Here is a 25608-nt window from a genome sequence, read left to right as displayed (position 1 = left end):
AGCTCCTGTTAATTTATTATGTGATTAGCTGCTTATTGCATCAGACAAGCTTACTTGCACGGCAGACCTGTTCAACACACTGTGTGCACAAACAAGGGATTTGACTTTGGTTTCAAGCACTCAAAGCATCCAAACATGAAGTAGAAATATCTAAAGTTTGAGAAAATGAGCGGTAAAAGAGACGGTGTGACCATGTGTGGGTTGCTGTAGTGCTAATATGCTTATTTTGTTTCCTAGCAGAGTAGCTGACTCCTCTGGCTGCAGGGTGCTCAATTTGTTCATCAGAGAGACAGGCTGAGGGAAGAAACTGTCTCTGTGGCACCTTAAAGCAAAAGTCTAAACAGTTTGTGTCCAGGATGTGGATGAAAAAAACGGATTCTATAGAGAATCAGCATTCCTCAAAATGCTCAAAAATCAATTTTAAAATGTGTTAAGTTTTGTTTGGTGCTGCTATTTGCAAGAGAGAATAAACTTTATTTTATAAATCACTGAACAACTAAGCACCAATTTCATTAAAGACCTTCCAGACCTCTCAGGTCTTCTGGTTCTGCACTGCATCTCCAGAACCAAACATGGAGAAGCAGCATTCAGCTTTTATGCACCACAGATCTGGAATAAACTTCCAGAAAACTGCAAAACAGCCAAAACACTGAGTACTTTTAAATCTAGACTAAAAACTCACCTGTTTAGAATTGCTTTAGAACGGGGCGTGCTGTGGTCACCAGAAAAGGGAGCAGGGGGTCAGCACGCCCCACGTTTGGAGGCCTTAGTCCTCGACGCGGACGTCGCGGGTTCGACTCCCTGTCCCGACGACCTTTGCCGCATGTCTTCCCCCCTCTCCTCACCCTGCTTCCTGTCTGCCTACTGTCAAAAAAAAAAAAAACGAGCCACTAGCGCCGCAAAAACTCTTCGGAGAAAAAAAAAAAAAAAAAGAATTGCTTTAGAACCATAACTCTGTCCAACATTCATGGAAAAATGTTAACATTATTACCACAATGTTGAGAGAAATAAATGGCTCCCTAAACCTACCAGTGATTATTGCTCATGTACAATAAGTGAGTGCACCCCACATAGCATGTGGAGTGGTTAGTGCTGATCTGTGCTGTTCTATGTCTAATTTGCTCAGAAAAAACATCTAGAAGGAAATAGCTTGTGTTGTCATGACCAACCACACCTTCACCAGACTACAACTCAGCCAAAACTGCAGCCAGGAAATTAGACTGCTGTGTGTTACTACAGATGACAGAATGGCTGTTGCATTGGTGGGAAGACAACTATCTATGTTCCAATTATATATTCTTAATATTAATCCCTCAAGTTATTAACACAGCTTCTTGTCTTGGCTGCAGTATTACCCCATGGTGGTCCAGTTTGAACAAACTACAGTTAGTTCAACTTAATGCAGCGGGTCTCAGGCTGAACTCCTCCAGAAACAGATATTCATCAGGTCGACGTCGCCTTTCTTGCTCTTTTTGTTTTTTAAGAAATACTGAATCTAAAATACCAAATGTTTTGAATAAGTAACTTTTTTTAAACCACACTTTACATAATTGTAACACATAATTGCTATTTGATCTTCTATGATGTGATAACAATACTAGACAGCAGTCAGTTGAGAACATGGAACTCCTTCCTTCACTGTTTCTATGTAACACCTGCTTTAGCTCCCTGATTAATTCATGTTACAAAGTGTTAAATGGAGATTTATTATTCAACTGACATGTCACATTACTAACTTTATATAAAGAGTGTGTTACTGATTTTGTTATTAATTTTTGTTTGTATGATGTGGACCCCAGCTGGAGTAGCCATTGTCATGGCGATAGCTGATAAAGATCCTAGTAAACAAACAAACCAACTTCAGTATTTGGTTTCATTCTGTCACTGAAACCAAATACATTGACATAATGACGATTACATCATTTGGATTCAGTTTTTTCCTGCATGCTGCTCAGTGTTGCTCTGCTGTAATAAAGACACAGGGCTAAAGACAGGATCATCTGAGCTCCTCCTTTCTACTTGATCTGCTGGACAGGTGCTTAGCGGCTGCCCTCACCCAGCAGCTCTCTATCAGGGACTGGATTAGCTCTGGCTCAGCCTTCTCAACAGCCTCACTGCTTTAATGCCTGCAGGGGAATTTGCATATGGAAATGCAGGGTTTTCCCCAGGGAACCTGCTGAGCCCGGTGTTAGGGGTGCTCTGGTGGCCCACCAGCTCCCCACCATGTTTTTGTACTAAAAAATGTTAAGTTAAAAACATTTGGAAGTCCACGAGCCGGCATCATAACTTGGAAATGATGGTGTCAGAGGTCAAGGGGCAGATACAGGATGGTGTATTTGGTGTGCAACCCGTCATTCCCAGTTTGATGCGTCAACTATAAACCTAGCTTACCTGTGACTGGTCTATAAAAAACCCAAATTAAAATAAACAAACCACGCTTAGCCTGGTGGAGAGGCAAGTAAAGCCTGGTGGCCTGCCAGGCTCATGATACACTCAGGGAAATATATTACAGAAAATATACTGTGAAAATTTCTGGATTGATTTTAGAAATGCATCTTGTCAGGTCGGTCAGAAATATGGTTCCATTTTATCTTAGAATGAAGAGTGTGTGACTATTGAACAGTGAAGGAGCCTTTACACTGAACGTCACTGAGTGAAGCAACACTCACCTGTAGAGCTTTGGAAAAACCTGTTTTCATAACTCCAGTGTGTATCAAACATGTTATGTCCCACACTGTTCCAACAACAAGCTGCACCTATTCCACAACATAAAGTAGTGAATAATTGTGAAATGAAAGATTAATGTTTAGTCTTGTGTTAGAATAGTCCAGTCAAAGTTCAGGCCTAAAATCAATTGAGAATCTGAAACCTCTACACACAGCTTGGTTTCATGATTTAGGTTAAGTAGTTTAGCAAAAAAGAATGCAGTTTGACTCTCTCCCACCACCTGGCAACAAAACCACCACCTCTTTCTTTCCAACGATGGTTTGTCAAAAAAAAAAATCTCTTTGCAAAAAAATACTTTTGGTGGAAATAAATTGTCACAGACTTGCAATAAAAACTGCAACATGATACACTTCACAGAGCAGTGACTCAGTAGAATACCTCTGAATACCAACACATGCCACACTTTTCAGATTTTTACTTGTAGCAAACTTTCAAAATGCCCCTCATTTTGCTTCCATGTGACAATCTGCAGCACTTTGTCTGCCTGTCCAAAACATCCCAGTGCAGTAGATTAAAACTGAACTGTGATAAAATGGGAAAGAGCTGAAGGGGTGTGAACACTTTGTGAGGTGGTGTACAAAAATAAAAGTGCTACGTTTTACTTAAAATGTTTGTCTTTGAAACAATGTTAATGTTCCCGTTATATAACGACCCCAGGCTGCTCCACCTGCTGACTCATCGTTTTGTGGAAAATCTACATTGATCCTGTTGGAGCGGTTTTAAAGTCGGTCGTTGTGACTCATCTTCAGCCTGTGGGGTGCCATTAATTGCTGAAATGTTATCTCCCACTCAAATGTTGTAAAGGCATCAATGTTCCATCATCAGCCTTTTGTTGTCCTGGTTTAGAAACGGATTTATTGGCTGGTTTTTGCTGATTTGTTTCTAACGCAGCTTTCTAAATTCATTGCATGTCCTTGTGTGTGTCTGCAGGAGAGGAGACGAGTGTGTTCAAGTGTTCAGTTTCTCGTGACACAGAGTGCAGCCGCGTAGGGAAGCAGTCGTTCATCATCACTCTGGGCTGCAACAGTGTGCTGCTGCAGTTCTCCTCGCCCGCAGGTAAAACCAGCACCATGAGACCCTGCAGCCGCTGGGCTTCACCTGGCTGCAGGCAAACATGATGCTGAATGAATATGAGTTTGATAGGAAGGTTGCTGTTGAAGCTCAGGTTAGCCCTGGTGACGCCTGTGTTTGTGCTCTGCTGCAGACTTTCAGTCCTTTTATAACCTTCTGAAGAACTGCCGGGGGCATGCTGGTGAGCACTCCGTCTTCAGTGAAAGAACAGAGGAGTCCTCTGCTGTACAGTATTTCCAGGTGAGGAAAACAAACACACCCCAGATCTCTGAGCCCTTTAGGAATAAGGAAAGTACAAAAGTATGTTTGGTAAAACTAATGTTTTTTTTATCCTGTTGGAGTATTTAGTGAACACTGTCCAGCCCCCACCTCCCTTTTACCTGCCTGACTATTTTTAGTTTTTGTCTCAGAATAGACCATTAGGACAAAGAGCCTCTCCATATTTCTCTACGGGACTTCTTTGTTCTCTTGAGAGATTTGAAATCTAGAATTATGTAATCTAACAAGCATATCCCATCTGTTCTCACCATGGACCTTACCAAGCTCCGCCCACAACCGACCCATGTGACCGCAAGTCTCACAAACAAAGCCTTGCAGCGCGTTATTTCTATGTAAACATGACTCGATTAGTGCATCATTTCTACTGGATTTTCACAATATATCAGCTACTACAATTCTAACAAGAACTAACAAGTTCATGTCATTATCTGGGAGGAGGTTACTGGTTTCTCAGTCACAAGCTGGTTGCAAACCTGAGGCCAGCAGGTGTCAGTCAGTTATGGTAGATCTGAAATTTGGTTTGATGACCTCAATATGAGAAGCTACAGACTGATAGGAGGAACCAAAGAGCTCTGTAAAGGTAAAGGCAAATCTTTTGAAGTTGGGATATACAGTACAGACCAAAAGTTTGGACACACCTTCTAATTCAATGGGTTTTCTTTATTTTCATGACTATTTATAAGGCAAGAAATCCCACTTATTAACCTGACAGGGCACACCTATGACGTGAAAACCATTTCAGGTGACTACCTCTTGAAGCTCATCAAGAAAATGCAGAGTGTGTGCAAAGCAGTAATCACAGCAAAAGGTTGCTACTTTGAAGAAACCAGAATATAAGGGCTATTTTCAGTTGTTTTACACTTTTTTGTTTAGTGCATATTTCCACATGTGTTATTCATAGTTTTGATGCCTTCAGTGTGAATCTACAATGTCAATAGTCATGAAAATAAAGGAAACTCATTGAATTAAAAGGTGTGTCCAAACTTTTGGTCTGTACTGTAATTAATTTAATTTCACGTAATTATTGCGGTAGAAGCCATTTGTTTGTTAAAATTTTATGAGACATATTTGTTCTATTTGATGTTTGTTGTGAATGACGTAAACTCACAAACGAACGAGGTAATTAGTCCAACGTTTAGAAACTACAGCGGCTGTAAATCGCCACAGCAAAAGTAAACAAAGGTAAAATAACCTGAACAGGTGATCAACTCAAAACCACTCCTACCTTTTTACTCTCTCTCTCGTTGTAGTTTAAGCACACCTGTTACCGTGACAACCGCCTGCGCCCCGCAAGACAAACAAAGATTACATTAAAAGCATAACATTCAGTCCGTTACGATATCAAGTTTCCAGGCTTGATATTTATTTCTCGATTATTAATCAGCGCTTCCCTGAACACAGCGATGGTTGATGGACTAGCTGTACTTGGTGCTAGAGCGGCTAACATGAGTAATAGAATAGAATAGAATAGAATTGAAGTACTTTATTCATCCCAGCAGGGAAATTACTTCGCAGTTACAGCATAGAGACAAGACACAATAACAACTACCACTGAGTAGTAGTTGTAGATAAAATAAAAATAAAATATAAAATGCTGTTAATATAAGAAACAACTTAAGAGCAGTCCTTGCAAGGATTCAAAAAATGTAGATATGTATATGTAAATATATGTACAGCAAGTGTGCCACAGTGCAGTTGTGCAAAATCGGACTGATTAGTGCAGAACAATGATTTAGCTTTTATTGTACAGTGAGATGGCATGTGGCAGGAAGGATTTCCTGTATCTGTCCCTACGACAGCGGAGCTGGAGCAGTCTATGTGAGAAGGTGCTCCGCTGTCTGTCCACTATGTGGTGGAGAGGGTGCTGTTTATTGTCCATAATAGACAGAACCTTCTTCAGTGTCCTCCTCTCCACCACAGTTTCCAGGGACTCCAGCCTTAGTCCCAGTACAGAGCCAGCTTTCCTGATGATTTTGTCCAGTCTATTAGAATCGCTGGCTCTGATGCTGCTTCCCCAACACACAGCAGCAAAGAAGATGGCACCGGCAACAACACTGTGATAAAAGGTCTCCAACATCTTGCTGCACACATTGAAGGATCTCAGCTTCCTTAAAAAATAGAGTCTGCTCATCCCCTTCTTGCACACAGCGTCAGTGTTAGATGCCCAGTCCAGTCTGTTGCCGACTACAACTCCCAGGTATTTGTAATCCTCCACCACTTCCCCTTTGATCTTCAGTGGCCGTGAAGATGTCTTCTTCCTTCTGAAGTCAATCACCATCTCTCTGGTCTTACTAATGTTGAGCCTCAGGTGATTCTGCTCAGACCACTCCACAAAGCTGTCCACCAGTGTCCTGTACTCCCCCTCCCCTCCATCCCCTATACACCCGACAACCGCTGAGTCATCAGAAAACTTCTGTAGGTGACATGACTCAGAGTTGTACTGGAAATCAGTGGTGTACAGGGTGAAGAGAAAGGGAGAAAGCACAGTTCCCTGTGGCGCTCCTACGTCACTGACCACCACATCAGACAGGACACTGCCCAGACGGACAAACTGTGGCCTGCCTGTAGTCAGTAGTCAGTAACCCAGGAGATCACTGAGTCGTTGACACCCATCCTCCGCAGCTTCTCACCCAGTAGCAGAGGCTGGATGGTGTTGAAGGCACTGGAGAAATCAAAGAATGTGATTCTCACAGTGTCTCCTCCACCATCCAGGTGCGAAAGTCCTCGTTGCAGCAGGAAGATGACGGCATCGTCAACTCCTAAGTGGGGCTGGTAGGCAGTTTAGTCCTAAGCCTTTTCTCCTAAAATAAAATCTTTAGTGTATGTCAGATACAGACACATTGCATATTGATCTGTTTAGCTAACTTAAGACTGTGTAGCAGACAGGCTTCAAGGTGTAGAAGTTGTATCAGTTCTGCCATTATGCTGTACTTAGCTAACGGGAAGCTAAGTGTGTTTGTGAGACGGCCACGCACGTGACCATGTAGAATGGGCATCAGCCAATGAAACGCGGCCCCTGTGGTAAGGTCCATTAGGTCTTTAACTCAGTCACCATCGCTCATGGTTAAAGGGACAGTATGATGTCAAATTGAATTTTTTGGACTTTTCATCATACTATAATGCCATTCTCTCATCAAAAACATGCCTGGCATTTTGCCTTGATTTTTTTCATGCATGTGTGAGACTTATGAGCTCCAAGGCAACCATTTATCTGTTCAAAACATTTGGGTGGACCTTGCTCCACCTTCAAGACGCATCTGCTCCTCAGAACTGCAGCTTCCAAGTTTGTGAGCTTCTGGCTCACAGAGCAGTCATCTCCAGCTCCACAAAGAGGAAACCTCAGGCTCTTCTTTAAGGTTTTAGGTCAGAGTGTAGAAGGCTGGGTTTGCAAATTAGCCTGTGGCTAGAAAACCTTTGTACAAAACAACAGCTGCTTTGTTTTTAACATGTAACATTGTTTAATGTGCTGTCCTTGATGGAATAAACTTGAATTGAATTTGTGTTTGCATGGAGCCAGTGAGCAGATCTTTTCTCACAGAACATAAGGAACACTGCACTCTGGTGGCCAAGCACTGCTACAGCTGTATCTTTACATCTATGTTTAAATGCTCTGCTTTGGTTCCCCCGGTTACCAGCATCACTTTCCAAAATAAAATTGCAGATTTTTGTCATGCCAAATCCCATTTTAGATTAGATACTTTAAAAAGAGATTACAAGTGCCAAAAAATATTTTGAAAAGTTTTTTTTTTTCTTTTTTTTCCAAGTCTTCCCTCTTCCCAGTCGCCCTGAATTTGAAACTACAGAAACACAACAAGTTTATTGGTGGGAGAGAAAAAAATCCAGACTTTCCAGAGATTCAACCATCATAATTCAACTAATCAATAACATTGATTTGTTACCCAGCTCTTATTTTCCTGTCTTTGTTTCGGTTGGTTCAGTGAAATGAAAGTAGCTCCTCTGGTTATAACGCCATGCCAAAGTATTCATACCCCTTCAAATTCTTATGTTTCCTCTTGTGAAGGCAGTTTTCTCTTTGATGTAATTTTATTAGGATGTGCAGTAATATCAGCTCAGATTTGGAAAATGTGTTGACAGGACTAATATTATTTATGAACAGCTGAAATGAAACATTTGGCTAAAGGAGCAGTATTAGCTTCACGTCATGTTATAATGTTGTTTCCTCATCAAAAACACACCTTTAGTGTTGCCTTGATTCTTTCATTTATATTGGAGAAATCCTCTAATCTCCATGGCAACCATTTAGCTGTGCAAATGCCTGGGTGGACCTAGCCCCACCTTCAGGACACAGCTCCTCCTCATAGCTGCAGTTTCCAGTCTCACAGAGCAGTTCTTGTCATACAGCATTTTGTAACAACCAAAGGTAACAGCTACTTGATTGTGATATAAAATGACACTACGTGCCTGGAAAACATAAACTGCCCCTTTAAAGAAAGCCTTACATGATTCAGGGACACAGCGAACATGTGGAGGAAGAGGCTTGGATCTGATTGGCATAAAGCTCAAAGACAGGGAGCAGGTCAGAGCTTATGGCTGGGTGGCTAGAGGAAACCCGGTTGGAGTCTGAGCCTGGGTGGAGGTCCAGCTGAAACTGAAGCAGTCTGTTCTGATGAAACCTTTCTGTACTCTAAAACCGTTTCCTGTTTGGTGTTCTGGCAGTTCTACGGCTACCTCTCCCAGCAACAGAACATGATGCAGGACTATGTCCGGACAGGAACCTACCAGCGGGCCATTCTGCAGAACCACACGGACTTCAAGGACAAGGTAACCTCCGGCCCTGACTGACCCGTCAGGTTCAGCTCTATGCAGCCGGCTCTTGGTAATGGATAAAAATGAATAAATGAAACCCAAACAAGAAGCAAATTGTTCTATTCACCAGTTCCTCCTAAGAGCTCCTTAAAGTCTGCCTCCATGCTTTCTTTGGTGCACAGAAACCAGCCTCATTAGTAGAACTAATGCTTTGACTTGTGGCTCACCATGACCTTGAGTCTCCCTCCTGATCTCCAGGTGGTTCTGGATGTGGGCTGCGGATCAGGAATCCTGTCGTTCTTTGCGGCCCAGGCTGGAGCCAGGAAGGTGTATGCAGTGGAGGCCAGCACCATGGCTCAGCATGCTGAGGTGGGTACCTGTCTGTGACCGCTACAGTGGTGCTCATGTTTGCTGGCACTTTGGGGAAAGACGATAAAGAAAACATAAAATTGATCTATTTAGCACAGCAGCCTAACAGCTTTCAGAACATTTCAGAAAAACAAAAACTTTGATTTGAGTACATTTATTGAAGGGAAGAAATCACATTAAAGAATAACTAGCGTGGATCTACATTCTAGAAAGCTCTTCAGTCTTTTTTGCCTGTATGAGTTGGTTCATCTTACTGTTATAATGTATGTGATGACCAGTGTACATAGTACAGCAGGCTGCATGTGGAGTCTCCTGACATTTTAAATGTCCCTTGAAGTCACTCTTCAAGGGACATTAAAACATTAAAACTACATTATGTAACAATAAAAACCATGTTTTTGACATATTTATTCAATTTGTCACCAATGTCTTGACAGTATGACATGAGACAGATAATCTGTGAAAAGATGGATCTCTTCCACGTCCTCCCTGAGCTACTACTGCCGTCTGAACAAATGCGCTGATCAAAAACAACCAATCAGAGCCAGGAGGAGGGGCTTGGCGTTGTCAGTCAGTCTCATGTAATCGCTACTCACTGTGTTAATGGCAAAGAAAGAACTTACCGTAATCAGTGGCCATGCTGACAAGCCTTAGCATTGATGACAGACTCTTTTGTGGTGTAGTATAGCAGAGAACAAGACTCTGAGCAGTGCATAAACGAGGGTGATTGACAGCGCTAAGGCCCTCCTTCTAGCTCTGATTGTTTGTGACTAAGTTGTGTATTTCTGTAGTTAGCACTGGGAGAAGCTCCTCTAGCTTCTCCCAGTGAGCTAAATAAGAGCTTCTTATTTTATCAAAGATTATATCTTTCATAGCATGCTATCATGACAAAGTGACAGTTTTAATAAATATGTTAAAAAAAACAACAAAAAAACAACTTTTTTAAAATAAATATAACCATGGCTTCTCCTCCAGCCCAGTGAACAAAGTCACTGGTTGCTCACTAGAAAAGGCCAGCAACTCTCATCAGCTCAATCAAGTCATTTCTACTTTTAAACAAAGCTTCAGTTACATTCCTTTTAAAGGATTGTTTCTCACTTCCAATCCTAAGAAAGTGCTGCCCTGCATGTTAGAGGTGTCTCCCTTCTGCCCCTTGAATAAGTATGTGATTAACAGACTTCTGCAGCATGCAGAGGAGGTCAAGCAGTCATTTGAATGAGGTGATTTGGAACAGACACACGTCTAAAAGAATCAGGGTTTTAGTCCCTGAGGACTGGAAATGAGACACTGCTCTAAAGGGATCGGCTAGGGGTGCCATTAATTTAGCCGCTGGTGAATTTGTTAGGAACTAATGCTTAAAGCCAGATTTGTCCTTCCTCTCTGAATAAATGTCCATAAATTAAAGGTGGAATTGTTTTAAAATGTTCAGTGTGAGATTATGATGCAGCTTTTTGCACATCTATAGGAGGGGTGCCAATGAATGTGTGTGGCACCGTCTGGTCTGATACTGTCAATGTTTTAGCCAGTTGGAAAAATGGTGGGACAAATGTGAATGTTTTAATTTGCCCATGTTTTAAAGCTGCAGACTGAGCGGTCATCACAGACAGATGTGACCACACCAGCTCCTCTCTATATGCTGGTTCGTCGTAGGTGGAAATGATCTTGGAGAACTAGTTTATGTCTGTCAGTGGGATACAGACTGAATAAATTAAAGATTCACCAACCCAATATTAATATCTGTATCAGTTCCAATATTGAAAAAATTCCAGATTTGGTATCGGTGATGATGTGTCCGATCCATAAGGGCAGATCTATCCAGCCTAGTTCTATGTTTTGAGCTCTGACCAACCTCATGTTTTATTATTATTTATTGGCTGTTCTCCTAATTGCACTGACTGAACAAATGAAAGTTGTTATTTTTCCATGTTTGGCAAAGATTGTGAAGCTGTTGGTGTGTTTAAGTGTGCTGTACTGGTGCAAAGTTATCAGATACATTTGTAATTTAGTATATTTATATATCTGTTAAAAAAAACATTTTAGATCATTCAGTACTGTCGTTCTATATCTGCTTGGTATCGGTTGATACTAAGTCTCAGATATCGGTATCAGAAGTGAAAAAAGTGGATCGGTGCTTCCCTAGAATAAGCAGAATAAGCTACATTATCACTTTAAGTTCAGGTCTGGCTTGGTCCCATTTTCTGTTTGGGTTCACTGTCCTTCCGCAGCGTACATTTAGAGGCAATCAGCAGCTACATGATGAACATGTTTGCTAGTATCATGTTGCTCTGCTCAGTGGAGCCCAGCCGTTCTGACCGATCCTCAGGGAGAGAACTATCTCCATGCTGCAGTGCTGCCTGTCATTATTCTACCTTTCCTGAGCTCTGAGCTAACCAACTGCTTTCTGCCACAGTTCAATATTCCAGACACCGACTCCTCATTCTAAGCTGCCGCCTGCTGCCAGTTCTGCATCACGGCGTTGCCCAGCATGGTTTCTGTGTCAGTAGTTTGTCTTGTTTCCATTTTACCTGCCAGACTCTAATGGTCAGGTGAACCTGCGTTTCCAACTTTCTGACTGTTCTGCTCTCTCGGACTGTTTCCAGCATCATGTAGGATTGATGCCTGCAATGTTTGGTCACAGTTAGGCAGATCTGCTTCCCATTTCTCCTCCTTTAGCTCACTTTTAGTGGATTACAAGACATAGAATCTAAACTGCCAATACCAGTTTAACTGTGAATACAAGGAACTACTTTTTCTGCTTTCCACATGAACTTTGAGCTCCAATAATGAAATGTTGGTAGTAAAATCAAAGCTATTTCTCAGCCTGTAGCGCTGTGTCTCTCTGCATTGCTGAACATCTACAGATCCATTAAAGCTCTCAGCGTTATGGTTCAGATGTCTTTATAAAGAACAGAAGACTGGCAGCATGACTAAAGTCCTCAGCATTATATATTAGCACTTAGCTCAGGTATTACTAGCTGTAGACCTCAGTGTGAGTGTTCCCTGTAGAATCAGCCGAACTCTGACTAAAGATTCCTAAAGATTCCCTGTGTCTCCTAGTCCATCATGTTTCTAGACAGGCAGACCTCCTCCCCTCTGCTGGAGGTTACAACATCTCCTCCTCCCTGTTATCAGCTGCAGTAAGAGTCTGGATGAACAGCTGCTTCCTGTCAGGAAGCTCCACATTCTGACTTCATACTGACACAGCAACAGCTGAGCTATCTTCACTCAGCAACAGCATCCACACAGAAGGCTGTTACAGTCAGCATGACTGTAATTAGTGATGGTTTGTTCACTGATCAGTTTTACTTCGACCAGCTGATCACCAGTCAGTTTGCAACGAAACGATTATTTTAGTAATTGATCAAGATAATGATGAATTGGATCAAAATATTGTCATATTCAGCATATTTTTCATCTATACCACTGAAATCTTTTTTATGCAATATTAGAAATACATTAACAAATAACTTAATTTTGTTTTTCAATAATTTAAACAGAATTATTTTAGTCAATACTTGATCATTTTTAGCTAAGTTTGCAGCTAAATGCTAAAATTGTAAATGGACTGAACTTATACAGCGCTTTTCCAATCATTTTGACTTCTCAAAGCTCTTTATGCTAGAGTCATGTTCACCCATTCACACTCACAGACACACTCACATTTATACACAGATCGTTAGGAAACTAATAAATACTTCTAGCTCTTTCTGCCAGACTGAACATCAGTACAGGACTGATCTGTTGGTTATGGTTTGAATTAACTGATTCATTGCTGGATAGAAAAAGGTTCATATAGGAGATTTTTTTTAAAAAATTTGAACCAGGTGAAGGTAAAACTGCCACTTGAGGAGTTCTGGGTAGAAGAGATTTACAAAGAATGTTTTATCTTAGATGTTTTATCTTAAATCCAAAATGTATTTTTTTTTTTGTACAGTTTTGTAAGCGTTTTTGGGGGTTTTTTATACTCCAGTTAACCGATTAATCGTTTTCTAAATTAGCTGACAATTATCCAATAATTGTTTCAGCCCAAGAAACACTGATTTATTGCTGCATTGCTGCATTTTTCTAACCTTATACTCACCTGTTCCATTTAGAGTCCAGTCCAGTTCTTACCAGGCCGTGTTTCCCCTGCAGGTGCTGGTGAACAGCAACCGTCTGAGTGAGCGGGTGGTGGTGATCCCCGGGAAGGTGGAGGAGGTGTCACTGCCAGAGCAGGTGGACATCATCATCTCAGAGCCGATGGGCTACATGCTGTTCAACGAGCGCATGCTGGAGAGCTACCTGCACGCCAAGAAGTTCCTCAAACCCAGTGGTGAGGAGGTCGGGGACTCTGGATGAAACGCACGCTGTGACAGGTTCTGCACATGTGCAGCTGTATAGAAAGCCTCTGTCTTTCTGACTTTCTGCTGCTGCTGTGTGTTGCAGGTAAAATGTTCCCCACCATCGGAGATGTGCACCTGGCTCCCTTCACAGATGAACAGCTCTACATGGAGCAGTTCACCAAGGCCAACTTCTGGTGAGGATGAGCAAGACGCAATTCAAAGGAGTTAGACAGATGGGTAGAAGATTAGCTGCTTAACTAGAAAATTTCTGAAGAAATTTAAACGGGGCCTGCCAAAGTGTACCCGTTGTTTGGAACCCAGCGTTCTGATGCTAAAAATTAGCATCAATGCCAAAGTAAGCTACAATGTACTCAATAGCATGTTGAGTAACATGGAGTTACTCAATTCAGTATGTTAAAATTAGTTATAAGCTAAGAGATATATATTATATATATATTGTAAGGGGGCACGCAGCAGTACGAGCCGCATTAGCGGTGAAGGGAAGCGGCAGTTATTTTGAGGCGTAGAATAGGTGCCTGCCATGCAATGCATGGATTCCTTGCTTTGCAAGGCATTTCAATGCCTCCACACAATGATTGTCAGGCCCCAATATTTGTCGCCCTAAATAATTTTAGTCAGCATGTCTTTGCTTATAGAAAATCTTAAGGTGGAAACAAATCTAACAGTTGGATTATAGATGCCATCAAATCAGGACACAATTCCTTATTTCCTCTTTTCACTCGGTCAGCATTTTTTTAAGCGTCATCAGCAGTGTTTGCTGCTGTTCCACTCAATAGGAAGCTCAAGGCGCTGCTGTGTGGCTGAGCAGTTTTTACACACGATGCAGGTTATTCTACCAGTTCTGCTTCTGTTGTAGCTTCTTTTTCTATGTTACACAAGATACACAATGAAAGCTCCTACACAGCTGCTAAGTCTGTGCAGGCACAACCTACTGTGAATATGGTTCTAGAAAAAAGAGAAATGTGTCAAACAACATAGTTTTAGATGAAAGTTGGCTGTTGAAATGAGTAATCTCGTCCCCTCAGGTATCAGCCCTCGTTCCACGGCGTTGACCTCTCTGCTCTGCGGGGAGCTGCAGTGGATGAGTACTTCCGCCAGCCCATTGTGGTGCGTAACTCGCTGATTAACACAGAGTGCAGGTCTGGTCTGGTGGTTTGGAGAAAATGGCAGCAGAGCTCGGTGCTGGACTCTGTGTGAACTGGATCCTGTGATGTTGCCCCCTGCAGGACACGTTTGATATCCGCATCCTGATGGCCAAGTCAGTTAAATACACGGTGAACTTCTTGGAGGCCAAAGAGGAGGATCTCTACAGGTCTGTGAATGTGTTGGAGCTCCAGCCGTCTAAGATGTTAACTATATGAGAGTTTGTTTTCAAGGCTGCATATGGTATCTGGTTTAAGACATTTTTAAATATTGTTTTATTGTGGCTCATAGAAAACTTTGGTTATTATATGTTCTTATTTATTATGTGGTATGTCTTTAAGTTTTTAATGATGGCGAGACACATAATTTTGATTCCTTGTGTCTGGTCCATCTGATGAGTTGACTGTAAAGTAGACTTTGAGACTGTGTGTTCTCTCTGCAGAGTGTCTGCTTACTGACTCTTGCTTTGCTCTCAGGATAGAGATTCCTTTCAAGTTCCACATGATGCACTCTGGCCTGGTACACGGCCTGGCCTTCTGGTTTGATGTGGCCTTTATGGGATCAGTGTAAGTCCTCTGACAGACACGCACCGCCTGCAGCTGGAACTGGATTCCAACAGCTTGTCTTTTGCCTGTCGCCCTGTAGGATGACCGTGTGGCTGTCCACAGCCCCCACAGAGCCCCTCACCCACTGGTACCAGGTGCGCTGCCTGCTGCAGTCGCCCCTCTTCGCTAAAGCTGGGGACACGCTGTCCGGCACGGCCATGCTGGTAGCCAACAAAAGGTAGCCTCATGATGTATTCGCTCTGGTTTTAATCAAAATAGTTTTAATGCTTAAGCCGTTCTGAATTAGACTTTAAAGTGTTCAGAGAGCACAAATCACACTCAAATGGATTTTCCTCTCCTTTTGTAACTTCACAACCACAACTGTAGTTTATTAGCTGGGGTTCTGAAGGAATGGACTAATACAAAGTAGAACATCATTGTTCAACTTTGAATTGAACAAAAAAATAATTTTACTCTCTTTTTTTTCTGCACACATTTAGGGTTAATTTCAATAGTTGCCTTCAGAAGTCACCCAGTTAGGAAACAGGCCAGCTGTGTTAAATCTGAGCACAAATCCACTGCTCTGGGTCAGTCTGATGCTGGTTCAGACCCAACGAGATTTGAGGGGTAACTGGTGTACATGCAAAGTCCATGTGGACACCAGTCTAGGGTGAGTCGAGAAGTCTTGCAGTGCGGGAAATCTTTTGATATGGCTAGATCAAAAGGACATCACAAAAATAATGAATTAAGAAATTTAAAGGCACCGGTTTAAGGAGATGCATGAATGATTACTTTGTTTCTCCTTTTTAATCCTGTTTTCTGTGATGCAAATTTGTCACTTTTTTTTTTGTAATTGTGTTGTATTGGTGTAGGTAACAATACGGGTCAGCAGATCATCAAAGTGGGTTCGGGTGAGACAAAAATGTCAAGCATCTGACTTCAAGGTGCACAAGCGTCCAACCTGAGGCGTTTGACATGTGAAAGACGTTCTGTCTGAACACTTTGTCAGAGAACAATCATCATCCTGAAATAAAGTGATTAAGAATTGGAAGTTTTTCACAAACCATTTAAGGGTCACATCAAGCATGTAGGAGGTGTTCTGATCAGATGAGATCCCAAACCGTCCACACTATAAAGTACGGTGTTGGCAGCATCTTCAGGTGGGGATGTTTGTTCTTCCTCATGGAAACTGGTGAAAGATCAGCACATGACTGGAGCTGAGCACAGAAGACCTGAGACTAAACATCCAGCCAAAATTATTCATGTTAGAGTGGCCTAGTCAAAGTCCAGACTTAAGGCTGCCAGTGAGTCTGGCAAGACTTGAAAACTTCCACTCTCCATCCAACAGACTGACTCAGTTTTAGCCATTTAACAAGCTGGGCTTTAGCTGCAGCTTTTCAGATGTTTATTCGCTACACATTTTGAAACCCATGTCTCGTGTCTCGTTGAATAATTCTATTAATATTTGCCATAATCCCTTCTGTCCCTCCAGACAAAGCTACGACATCAGTATTGTTGCCCAGGTGGACCAGACCGGATCAAAGTCCAGCAACCTCCTGGACTTGAAGAACCCCTTTTTCAGGTGAGTTCCTCCCCTCACTGCAGCTGGTTGCCACGGTGCCCTTAGGACCACACACACAGATTGCTGTGTGTGTGTCTTTCATCTCCAACCGTGTCTGTTTCTGTGCGCAGGTACACAGGCACCACCCCTAACCCCCCTCCTGGCTCACACTACACCTCCCCCTCTGAGAACATGTGGAACACAGGTGCCACCTACAGTATGAGTCAGGGGATGGCTGGATCAGGTGAACACAGAAACACTCAGATTAAAGCTGCCCCCCCAAACCCCCCACACACACCCCCCCTCCGTCTGGCTCCAGTCCCTCCTGCCCCCCCACCAGGCATGAGGCTATTTTAAGACTCTGGGCAGAACTTGAAACCGTCTCTCAGCTTTCTAGCCGAGACTGAAGGGAGAGCACTGCAGAGGTCCTCCCATCCAGCCAATTAGAAAACAATTTAACAGACTTAAAGCTGCAGTACGTAATTTTCATGAAAAGTATGTTTTTATACGTATTTATTAAAACTGTCACCATGTCGTGACAGAATGAGACAGAGAATCTGTGAAAATATCGAGCTCCTTCCTGAGCTACTGGTGCCCTCTGAATAAATGCACGGATCAAAAACAACCAATCAGAGCTGAGAGGAGGAGCTTGGTGCTCTCAATCAATCTGGTGTACTCTCTGCTAAATGTGCTAATGGTGGAGAAACAACTCACTATTCCAGGAAATCTGTTTATCCGCCGTCACCGGTTGCCATGCTAACTAGCCTTAGCATTCATGGCAGGATCTGCTGACAAAGAGAAGCTGCAGCGTAGCAGAAATAATTGAAGGATGTGAGCAGTGCTTACAGAAGGATGATTGACAGCGCTACAGCCCTCCTCCTGGCTCTGATTGGTTGTTTTTGACGGTGCTGTTTATTTCTGCAGTCATTACTGAGAAGAGGTGGAACTTTACCTTTTCAGATTATCTGTCTCATACTGTGCTGTTGTGATATGGCAATAGTTTTAACAAATGTGTAAAACATATTTTTATAAAGTTAAATACAAAAGATTTAATGAAGCAGACTTTTTTCTTGCTCTTGTCTTTGCAAATATACAAAGACAAGTACAGTGTCATGATAAGCAACAAACGCTTGGTATTTTTGACACCATGCCTTTGTGTAATATTGCTTGTTTTTTAGTTGGTTTTTTTCCCTCATTCTGTAATCCAGTCAGATTTCATGTTTAAAGCTGCTTCATATTTCTGTCCCACCACAAACTCCCTCAATCCAGAATGCTTAGTATACCTGAACAGAACATTGAAGTCAGACTTACATCAACCTGACCCTAACTGACACCTCCCCTTTCAGGTCAGGGAATGATAATCTATCAGGGTAATCCATGCATCCAATCTCTTCTCTGTCTGAAAAGATTTTAATGAGAGCTTAAAGTGAAATGAGAGGAACCTTCCCAGTGATGGGTTTTTATAAATGGGTCTTTGCAGACCTCCAGTCAGGCTCCAGTACTTTGCTCACTGTCATGTGGAGTAAAATGACATCAGCTTTCATCTGCAGCATGAGATTCATGGACTAAAGTCGTTCAGATCTTCCTGGAGGTTCAGTGCCTTGCTCGGGGGAACTATGGCATGTGCTGAGAGGAAGCTGGAGTCGAATCCCAACCAGTCCATTACCAGACACAAACTCTTCCATCAGGGGCCAGCCTCACTCATACCGTGGATCATGCTGATGCTCTGGATGCTGCGATCTCCCACTGAGTGCTTCCTGGCAGTTAGGCTGGATTTAAACGTTTTGTCGTGGTGTTTTGTGGCACTATGATAGCAAAAATAATTATTTCTTATGACTTTTTTAGGTAACAGAATGGCTGTGACTGTATGAATCGATCAAAGCCCCAACAAACACAAATACTGCTTTTGAGAAACACCCATTTGTAATGAGCTTCTTTAACTCAGCAGTCGCATAAAGTGATTTTTATCACTAAGCTGCACACAGTAACTTCCTTTAATCATATTTGCATATTCATTGATACTCCCATTAAATAAACAGTGGGAAAAAAGCCTCAACAATATAAACATCATTAATTGGATTTTATTTGAACAAATCAGAATTCTTATCATAAGGAATTTATCACCATAAATGATAAGGCTGAGCAATATGGCTGAAAAATGTATCACGATATAAGCCTTTCATATCAGTAGATATTGATAGTTATTGAGTTTTTTGTTTTGAATATCTGAAATCCTTCCAAACTGATGACGTGACCTGTCCTGTTTTAGCCACAGTTTTTACTTCACACAATTGTTTTTATTTTTAGCCAGTTATTAGCACTGTGGCAAAACCTTAAGCTGATGCTGCACAAGTTACTCAATAGGTTGTTGCTAGGTAACCAAAGACCTCCTTGCTCAACTAGCCGTCAGAGGTTGAGCAGCTAAAGCCTTTTGTTCAGTTGGGTGAATATACTGTCAGATGTGTTATCAGCAATCACTTTTTCACACAGGGCCATGATGGTTTGGATTTTTTTTCTCCTTTAATACTAAACACCTTCATTTACAAATTGCATTTTGTGTTTACTTGTGTTGTCCTTGACTATTTTTTAAATTGGTTTGATGTTCCGAAACACTTAAGTGTGACAAACATGCAAAAAAAACAGGAAATGAGGAAGGGGGCAAACACTTTTTCACACCACTGTATATATATATGATTGATTTCTTGTCCAGCCCTTATAAATGATGCTTTAAATGGCAGTGTTCGGCCTGTTGGTGGCGCTCACCACAGGGTCCGTCATCGAAAGACCACACAGCCTTATCACCATGACTGACTGGACCGGCAGACGTCATCGTTTTGACTGGCGTGTTCCACATTGAGCACAATAACATCCTTCACAGTAAACATGGATTCGTTAAGGAAACCCAGATCAGCTGAACAGGCTGCAGAGCCATGAAGAGGTCATGACTTTTAGAAACATGGCTGCATGCTTCAGTGGGTGCTGCTGACAAAACCTCAGACAGTTTGACTAGCAGCAGTTTCCAGTAATCATCATGTTTAATTTTTCTGTTAAACAACAGAGTTGGAAGAGAACAAACAGAACTATTCCAGACCCTGTTATGTATGTTTTAATTTTCTTTTTTTTTCTTTTTTTTTTTACCTCTTACTGTTTTTGATCATCTGAAAATATGATAACATTTGTGTTTAACCTGGACAGGATGTTTTACTTCCTCTATAAAAACTTACATAGTTATAAGTACCAGGTGTCCTTCATCTCCTCTGGTGTTTTATTGGATGAAGTGGATTCAGAATGATTAAATGCAGCTTTAATTTGGAGCTTCTGTTTGATAAATCTGGCTGACCTTGGAGAACCTTAGTGGTAGATGCTAACCGCTGTGTCTGCTGTGTCCAACAGGGATGCCAACAGCTTATGACCTCAGCACAGTCATTGGAAGCGGCCCAGCAGTGTCTCACAACAACCTCATCCCTCTAGGTAGGTGTCTGCCTCTCTGCTCCTCATGCAGGGAACCAGCAAAGCAACTCCTGGTTTTATCTAGGTGTTGCTGTTATAAATAAACTCGCTGGTCCTGCTGAACTGAATACACAGCGCTGTTGTTTTCACATCTGCTTATGTCTTTATTTTCAGAAAAGTGATCTTGTTCATTTCTTTTCTAACATTCTAGAAGTGACTGAGATCAAATGTATGCAGTATGTAGCACACCCTCTGAATGATCAAGAAATATTGAGTTAGTTTTACTTCACCATTGATTAATTTGTTTATTATGACAGGTTTAATGATCGTCACTTTAACTAGCTCAACTAGTTAAAGTTTGGAACGTTTTGCTCTGTTGAAGAACAGCAGCAGGTTCTAGCAGTGCCGGTCCTGACCGGGCCCACAGGACATTCCATCATGTGCTAACCGATGCTACCAAGTTACCTTAGGTAGTGGTGGCGTTTGGGTTGCTATAGTTACTACATAGCATCTAAGAAGCGAGGATTGATTCTTTAATCTGACTGCTGTCCTCTCTGTCTGTCTCTGTCCCCTCTGTCTGTCTTTGTCCTCTCTGTCTGTCTCTGTCCCCTCTGTCTGTCTTTGTCCTCTCTGTCTTTCTCTGTCCCCTCCCAGTAAACACAGGGATAGTGAACCACACCCACTCGAGGATGGGCTCCATCATGAGCACAGGAATAGTCCAAGGTAATCTGCCGTTCACACAACGTCTCCTGAAGCCTGGTCCTCAGACGTCATGAAGCCATGTTCTGCTCTCTGTTCCAGGGGCCACAACGGGCCAGTCGGGCCCCAGCAGCAGCGGTACCTACTATCCCATCACCAACCAATTCACCATGGGGGGTGCTGCCATCTCCATGGCGTCCCCCATGGTCATCCCCAGCAACACCATGCATTATGGCAGTTAAAGTGAAGATCTTGTAAAGACATATCGGACCCTCTGTCCCTCCCCGCATGACAGGAACCTCCCCCCCCTGCCTTCACCATTCACAACCAAAACCAGGAAACCAAAACTAGTGCTGTGCTGGCATCCCCTGCCCTGTCCATCCGTCCACGCCTGTCTTGCTGAAGACTGAGGCGTCCCAGTAGTCCTCCCTGTGGAGCTCCTCCAGTATCTACCGTTATCACAGTCCATCCACATACTGCTCCTGCTCTGCTCTGTTTTTAACTGTCGGGACCTTTTAAGTTGTTGTCTTCACCATTCTGTCTAACCCTGACCCCCTCTGCCTTGGGCTTCTGTCTTCCTGTTTCCATGGTGACCCTCGTCTCCGGGCCCACTCAGCAGAACGCAGACCGTCCCAGTCCGGTACTCACCTCCAGCTTGTTTTCTAATGACATGCAGCTTCGAGACCTTTAGGAGACCCATGCTGGTCACCTTCCATGCTGAGTGATGCTGTCAGGCCTCTGAACATGTCTGCTGTTAGCATTAGCTCTCTGTGCTCTACCACATGACCAGTCTATAGAAGCTGGCGGATCTACAGATGTTATTTAAAACGATATGAGGTGAAGCTGCTTCAAATGTTCCTCTAGACTCACCAGGCAGGAACTAAATATCTGTATCAAACCTAAAAGATTTACCATGAAGCAAAACCCACAGCAGCGTTGGTGCACTTAATTTTTATATATCAACCCTAATAATCTTCACTGTAGGAACGAACAGGGTTTTTTTACCTGCATTCTTTACTAGCAGCAGCAGGGGGCAGTGTTCAACAACTGTTTTCATATAGACTCAAATGTCAGGTGATGCTTCTGGTTTTAAACTTAATTTAATCTGCTGATGGTGAACAGATCATCTAGAAGGAAACCTTTAAATTGATGAATAGGCTGTTTTGTGAAACTGTAACACAAACTGTTTCCACTTGTGGTGAGTGGGGCTGGATGGGCATACACTGCAAAAACATAAAGTCTAACCAAGCATCTTTCTCCAGTTTCTAGTGAACATATTTTTGACAGATTATTTCACTTATAACATGGGAAAATGTCATGCTGTAAGTGAAAAAATCTGTCAGTGGAACTATTACTTTTTCAAATCAATATTAAGGAATGATTGACTTAAAACAAGCTCCTATAGCTTGCTGAATAAGTACTTTTAAGTTAATTTTGTTGTATGCAAATGTACAAAAATATCTGTACTAGAAACTAGACATAGATACTTTGTTAGACTTCGCTTTTGCAACTTAAGAGCTTGATGGGTTTGACGATTAAGGCATGAAGTTGACCAAACAGTGACATGGAGCTACAGTCAAATAGCCAGATATATATATATATATATATATATATATATATATATAGCTACTGAAACTTCATATCAGTGCTGGTAAACAAAATCCAAAACATAAAAATACAACAAAAAAAACTTGAAAAGAAGGTTCATATGGAGGATGGTTGCACCTCTGAAAGGTTTTAGCCATTTCACTCAAACACACATGGAATAGAAAACTTAACATAACTGCTTGCTACTATCCATAACTTCCACTGGAAGTATATACAGTACAGACCAAAAGTTTGGACACACAGTTGTGTCCAAACTTTTGATCTGTACTGCATATATATATATATATATATATATATATATATATATATATATATACTTTATATGCAAACAGATGAGAGAAGAAGACGCTCTTCTGCTTAAACACTCAGCATGGAAGGTGATGAATGTTTTGCTCTGCTGAAACATTCAGCATGGGCTCCTTCATCCTGGCTCTTTGTGAGGAATCAGCTGGAAGAACGGAGCATAAGGCAGTGGCCCCGGAACCTCCTCTGCGTCCCCCACTTCACGTTTACCTGAGACTCAAGTGTCCGGGAGCCGGAGCTCCTCATCCGTTCACTTCCGTACGAGCATCAGCATATCATCGTCGTCTATAGCCTCCACCCACATCCACTTTTATCAGGAAAGGAAGGAGAGAGACTGACACTTTTATGCATTACTTCCAGTGTCACAACTGTTGGAACTTGATTTTGCAAGTTTTTAGGAGAGCTTAGGAAAATGTCTCTTAGTAGGAACTATTTTTGTTGACTTGATTTTTTGTTTTTTTGTTTTTTTCCTCTTTCACAAGAAAAGAAAAAAAAAGAGAAAAAAAAAGAAATTAAATGTGGAGATGTTCCAACCCATCCTGGAATCCTGGAATGTTGTAGTACTTTAGTTCCTTCTTTCCTCTTTGTAATATAGACTGTGGACACAAGCGATGTTTTCCATGTGCTAGTTAGCCTGTAGTCATACTGTCCCTCTCATCATGGACTCATGCTCTCTGTATTCAAATGGTGGCATCCACTGTTGATCATGGAACAGTGTAAAGGATTACTGTCATTTGTGTGTGTTGACCAATGAGAAATAACATGTTTGACGCTGTCTGACACTGACTCTTCTGCTCAAGACGCGACTTTAGAAAGTCCTAGAGGTTGCAGTGTTCTCTCATTCCACACTACAGGTAGATAGATTTTGTACTGCAACACCAAATCCAGTCTTTGTTCCAGTACTTCAAGCCATAAACTCTACAGTAATACAAATATTCCATAACTCAAAGGTGAGCGATGTTGGAAAACGTCATATTTCACCCAGTGAGGCTTTTAACTGGTCAAAAGATGGATGATGATTAGAACCTTAGGAACCAACAATTTAGTCATTTCTATCAACTTGAACATGAAAATGAAGCTCATATGATTACATATACAGAGAGTTTTGAGCTATGTTTTGCTTTTATAGGATTCAAATGAGTGATGATCATGGAGTCATAAACATGCTGCCCCCACGTTCAGATCCACCTGCTAGTGGCTTGTTAAAACAGGTGATCCGACAGTAAGTCAGAGAAAGGTGGATTGAAGTAATGCTAAACATGGTGTAGTTGTTGTCAGGCTTCCAGCAGCTGCTATGAGAAATTATATGATAAACCTTCAGTTATCCAGTGAGCAGCAGTTATGTGGATGGAAGTACTCTTAGTGTTGGAGTAGAATAAGCAGACTTCATCACTGAACAGGGGCTCGTCAGGCAGACTGGCTACAGCAACAGAAGGCCACACCAGGAGAATGAGACTCACTAAAACGGGACATAAACAGATACTTTATAAAAAAGCTTAATGTGATGGGCCTGAAATACTTAGATGGCAGGGTCACAATTTAATGTCGATATGAAAGAACTGCTCTGTCTAACCATGTATATGTGACTTAGGTTGTTGGTGGTGGTATAATGGTGTGGAGTTTTGTTATTCGCACACTTTGTACCAGTTAAGTATAATTTAAAGAGGCAGCTTCATTTTATAGCCTAATCTAGTAACTACTTACCTGCTGCATAAATCAAATATGACTTAAAAGAAATTTGACTTTAATAAGTCACTTCTTATTAAAGAAGTAAAGAACTTCTTTAATAAGAAGTTCTTGGTCTTTCTGACACTGCCTTCAAATTCAAAAATACTCGGTGGATCTCAAGTAGCTTGCCATCATTCATTAATTCAAATTCCTCAGAGTTTTTGTAGATGTCATTTGGCAAGAAGGGTCTCCTGTAGCTGTCTGTGTTACAGCCTCCGACTGAAGACAGTTTTTCTAGCAGTGACGAAGAGGATGCTCAGTGGTTTCCATAATTTTCTTGATTTTCTGTAAAATCCTTCTTTGTATCATCATCTCCAAAGGTTCCACAGTTGTCCCCTGAACAGAACCAGAACTAGCCTTTATCAGGTCCGAGTCATTTTAGGTCCCTGGTTCTGATGCTGCTGCCCCAACAGATGATGGCAAAATAGATGACGCTCTGAACAACAGACTGATAGAAGATCTGCAGCATCTTGCTTCAAATCTTGAAGAATCTTAGCTTCAACAAGTCCAGTCTGCTCTGTTCCTTCTTATAGACAGTTTCACTGTTGCGTCTCCGGTCCAGTCTGTTGTCCAGATGAACACTGAGGTATTTATATTTCTCAACCACCTCCACTTCTTCACCCATGATGAAAATGGGATTTGATCTAACCCTGTTTCTCCTGAAATCAACAATCAACTTTATTTAGTTTATTTTCAAGATAAGATTGTTTCCACACAATGTGCTCCACCAGATCTCTGTACTCAGATTCTTTTCCATCTCTGATGCTGCAGTATTATCTGAGTATTTCTGTCAGTCTGTAGTAACAGTCCAGTAGCTTGCCATCATCAGTGTGTAAATGTGTGTGTGTGAAGGGGAATGACTGATTTCATTGTAAAGCGTCAGAGGGTTGAAAAACAATATATGTGTCATTTCTGTAGATGACACAAGTCAGACTTGTGCTGGAAATCTGAAGTGTACAGAGAGAAGAGAAATGGTGAGAGAACAGTCCCCTGTGTTGCTGCTGTTCACATGGTT

At 41.9% G+C, this 25608-nt stretch overlaps 1 protein-coding gene across 1 annotated transcript in view; it reads left to right on the top strand.

Annotated features, from left to right (window-relative positions):
• The window catches only part of carm1 (coactivator-associated arginine methyltransferase 1), a 28646-nt gene extending 6008 nt beyond the window's left edge, over positions 1–22638 (top strand). Inside the window, exons 2-16 of the mRNA XM_032587829.1 lie at positions 3658–3783; positions 3932–4038; positions 8755–8859; positions 9103–9213; positions 13348–13525; positions 13639–13729; positions 14582–14663; positions 14783–14868; positions 15176–15265; positions 15345–15482; positions 16737–16826; positions 16937–17049; positions 20199–20276; positions 20910–20978; positions 21057–22638. Coding sequence (XP_032443720.1) covers positions 3658–3783; positions 3932–4038; positions 8755–8859; positions 9103–9213; positions 13348–13525; positions 13639–13729; positions 14582–14663; positions 14783–14868; positions 15176–15265; positions 15345–15482; positions 16737–16826; positions 16937–17049; positions 20199–20276; positions 20910–20978; positions 21057–21196 — 1604 coding nt within the window. The 3' untranslated portion in view covers positions 21197–22638. The remainder of the gene's footprint in view (positions 1–3657; positions 3784–3931; positions 4039–8754; positions 8860–9102; positions 9214–13347; positions 13526–13638; positions 13730–14581; positions 14664–14782; positions 14869–15175; positions 15266–15344; positions 15483–16736; positions 16827–16936; positions 17050–20198; positions 20277–20909; positions 20979–21056) is intronic.
• The last annotated feature ends 2970 nt before the right edge of the window (positions 22639–25608 follow it).

Source organism: Xiphophorus hellerii, chromosome 16, assembly GCF_003331165.1.
Source record: "Xiphophorus hellerii strain 12219 chromosome 16, Xiphophorus_hellerii-4.1, whole genome shotgun sequence".
Lineage (NCBI taxonomy): Eukaryota > Metazoa > Chordata > Actinopteri > Cyprinodontiformes > Poeciliidae > Xiphophorus > Xiphophorus hellerii.
Note: the sequence above shows the minus strand (reverse complement) of the source record. Positions and strands in the feature narration are given on the sequence as shown.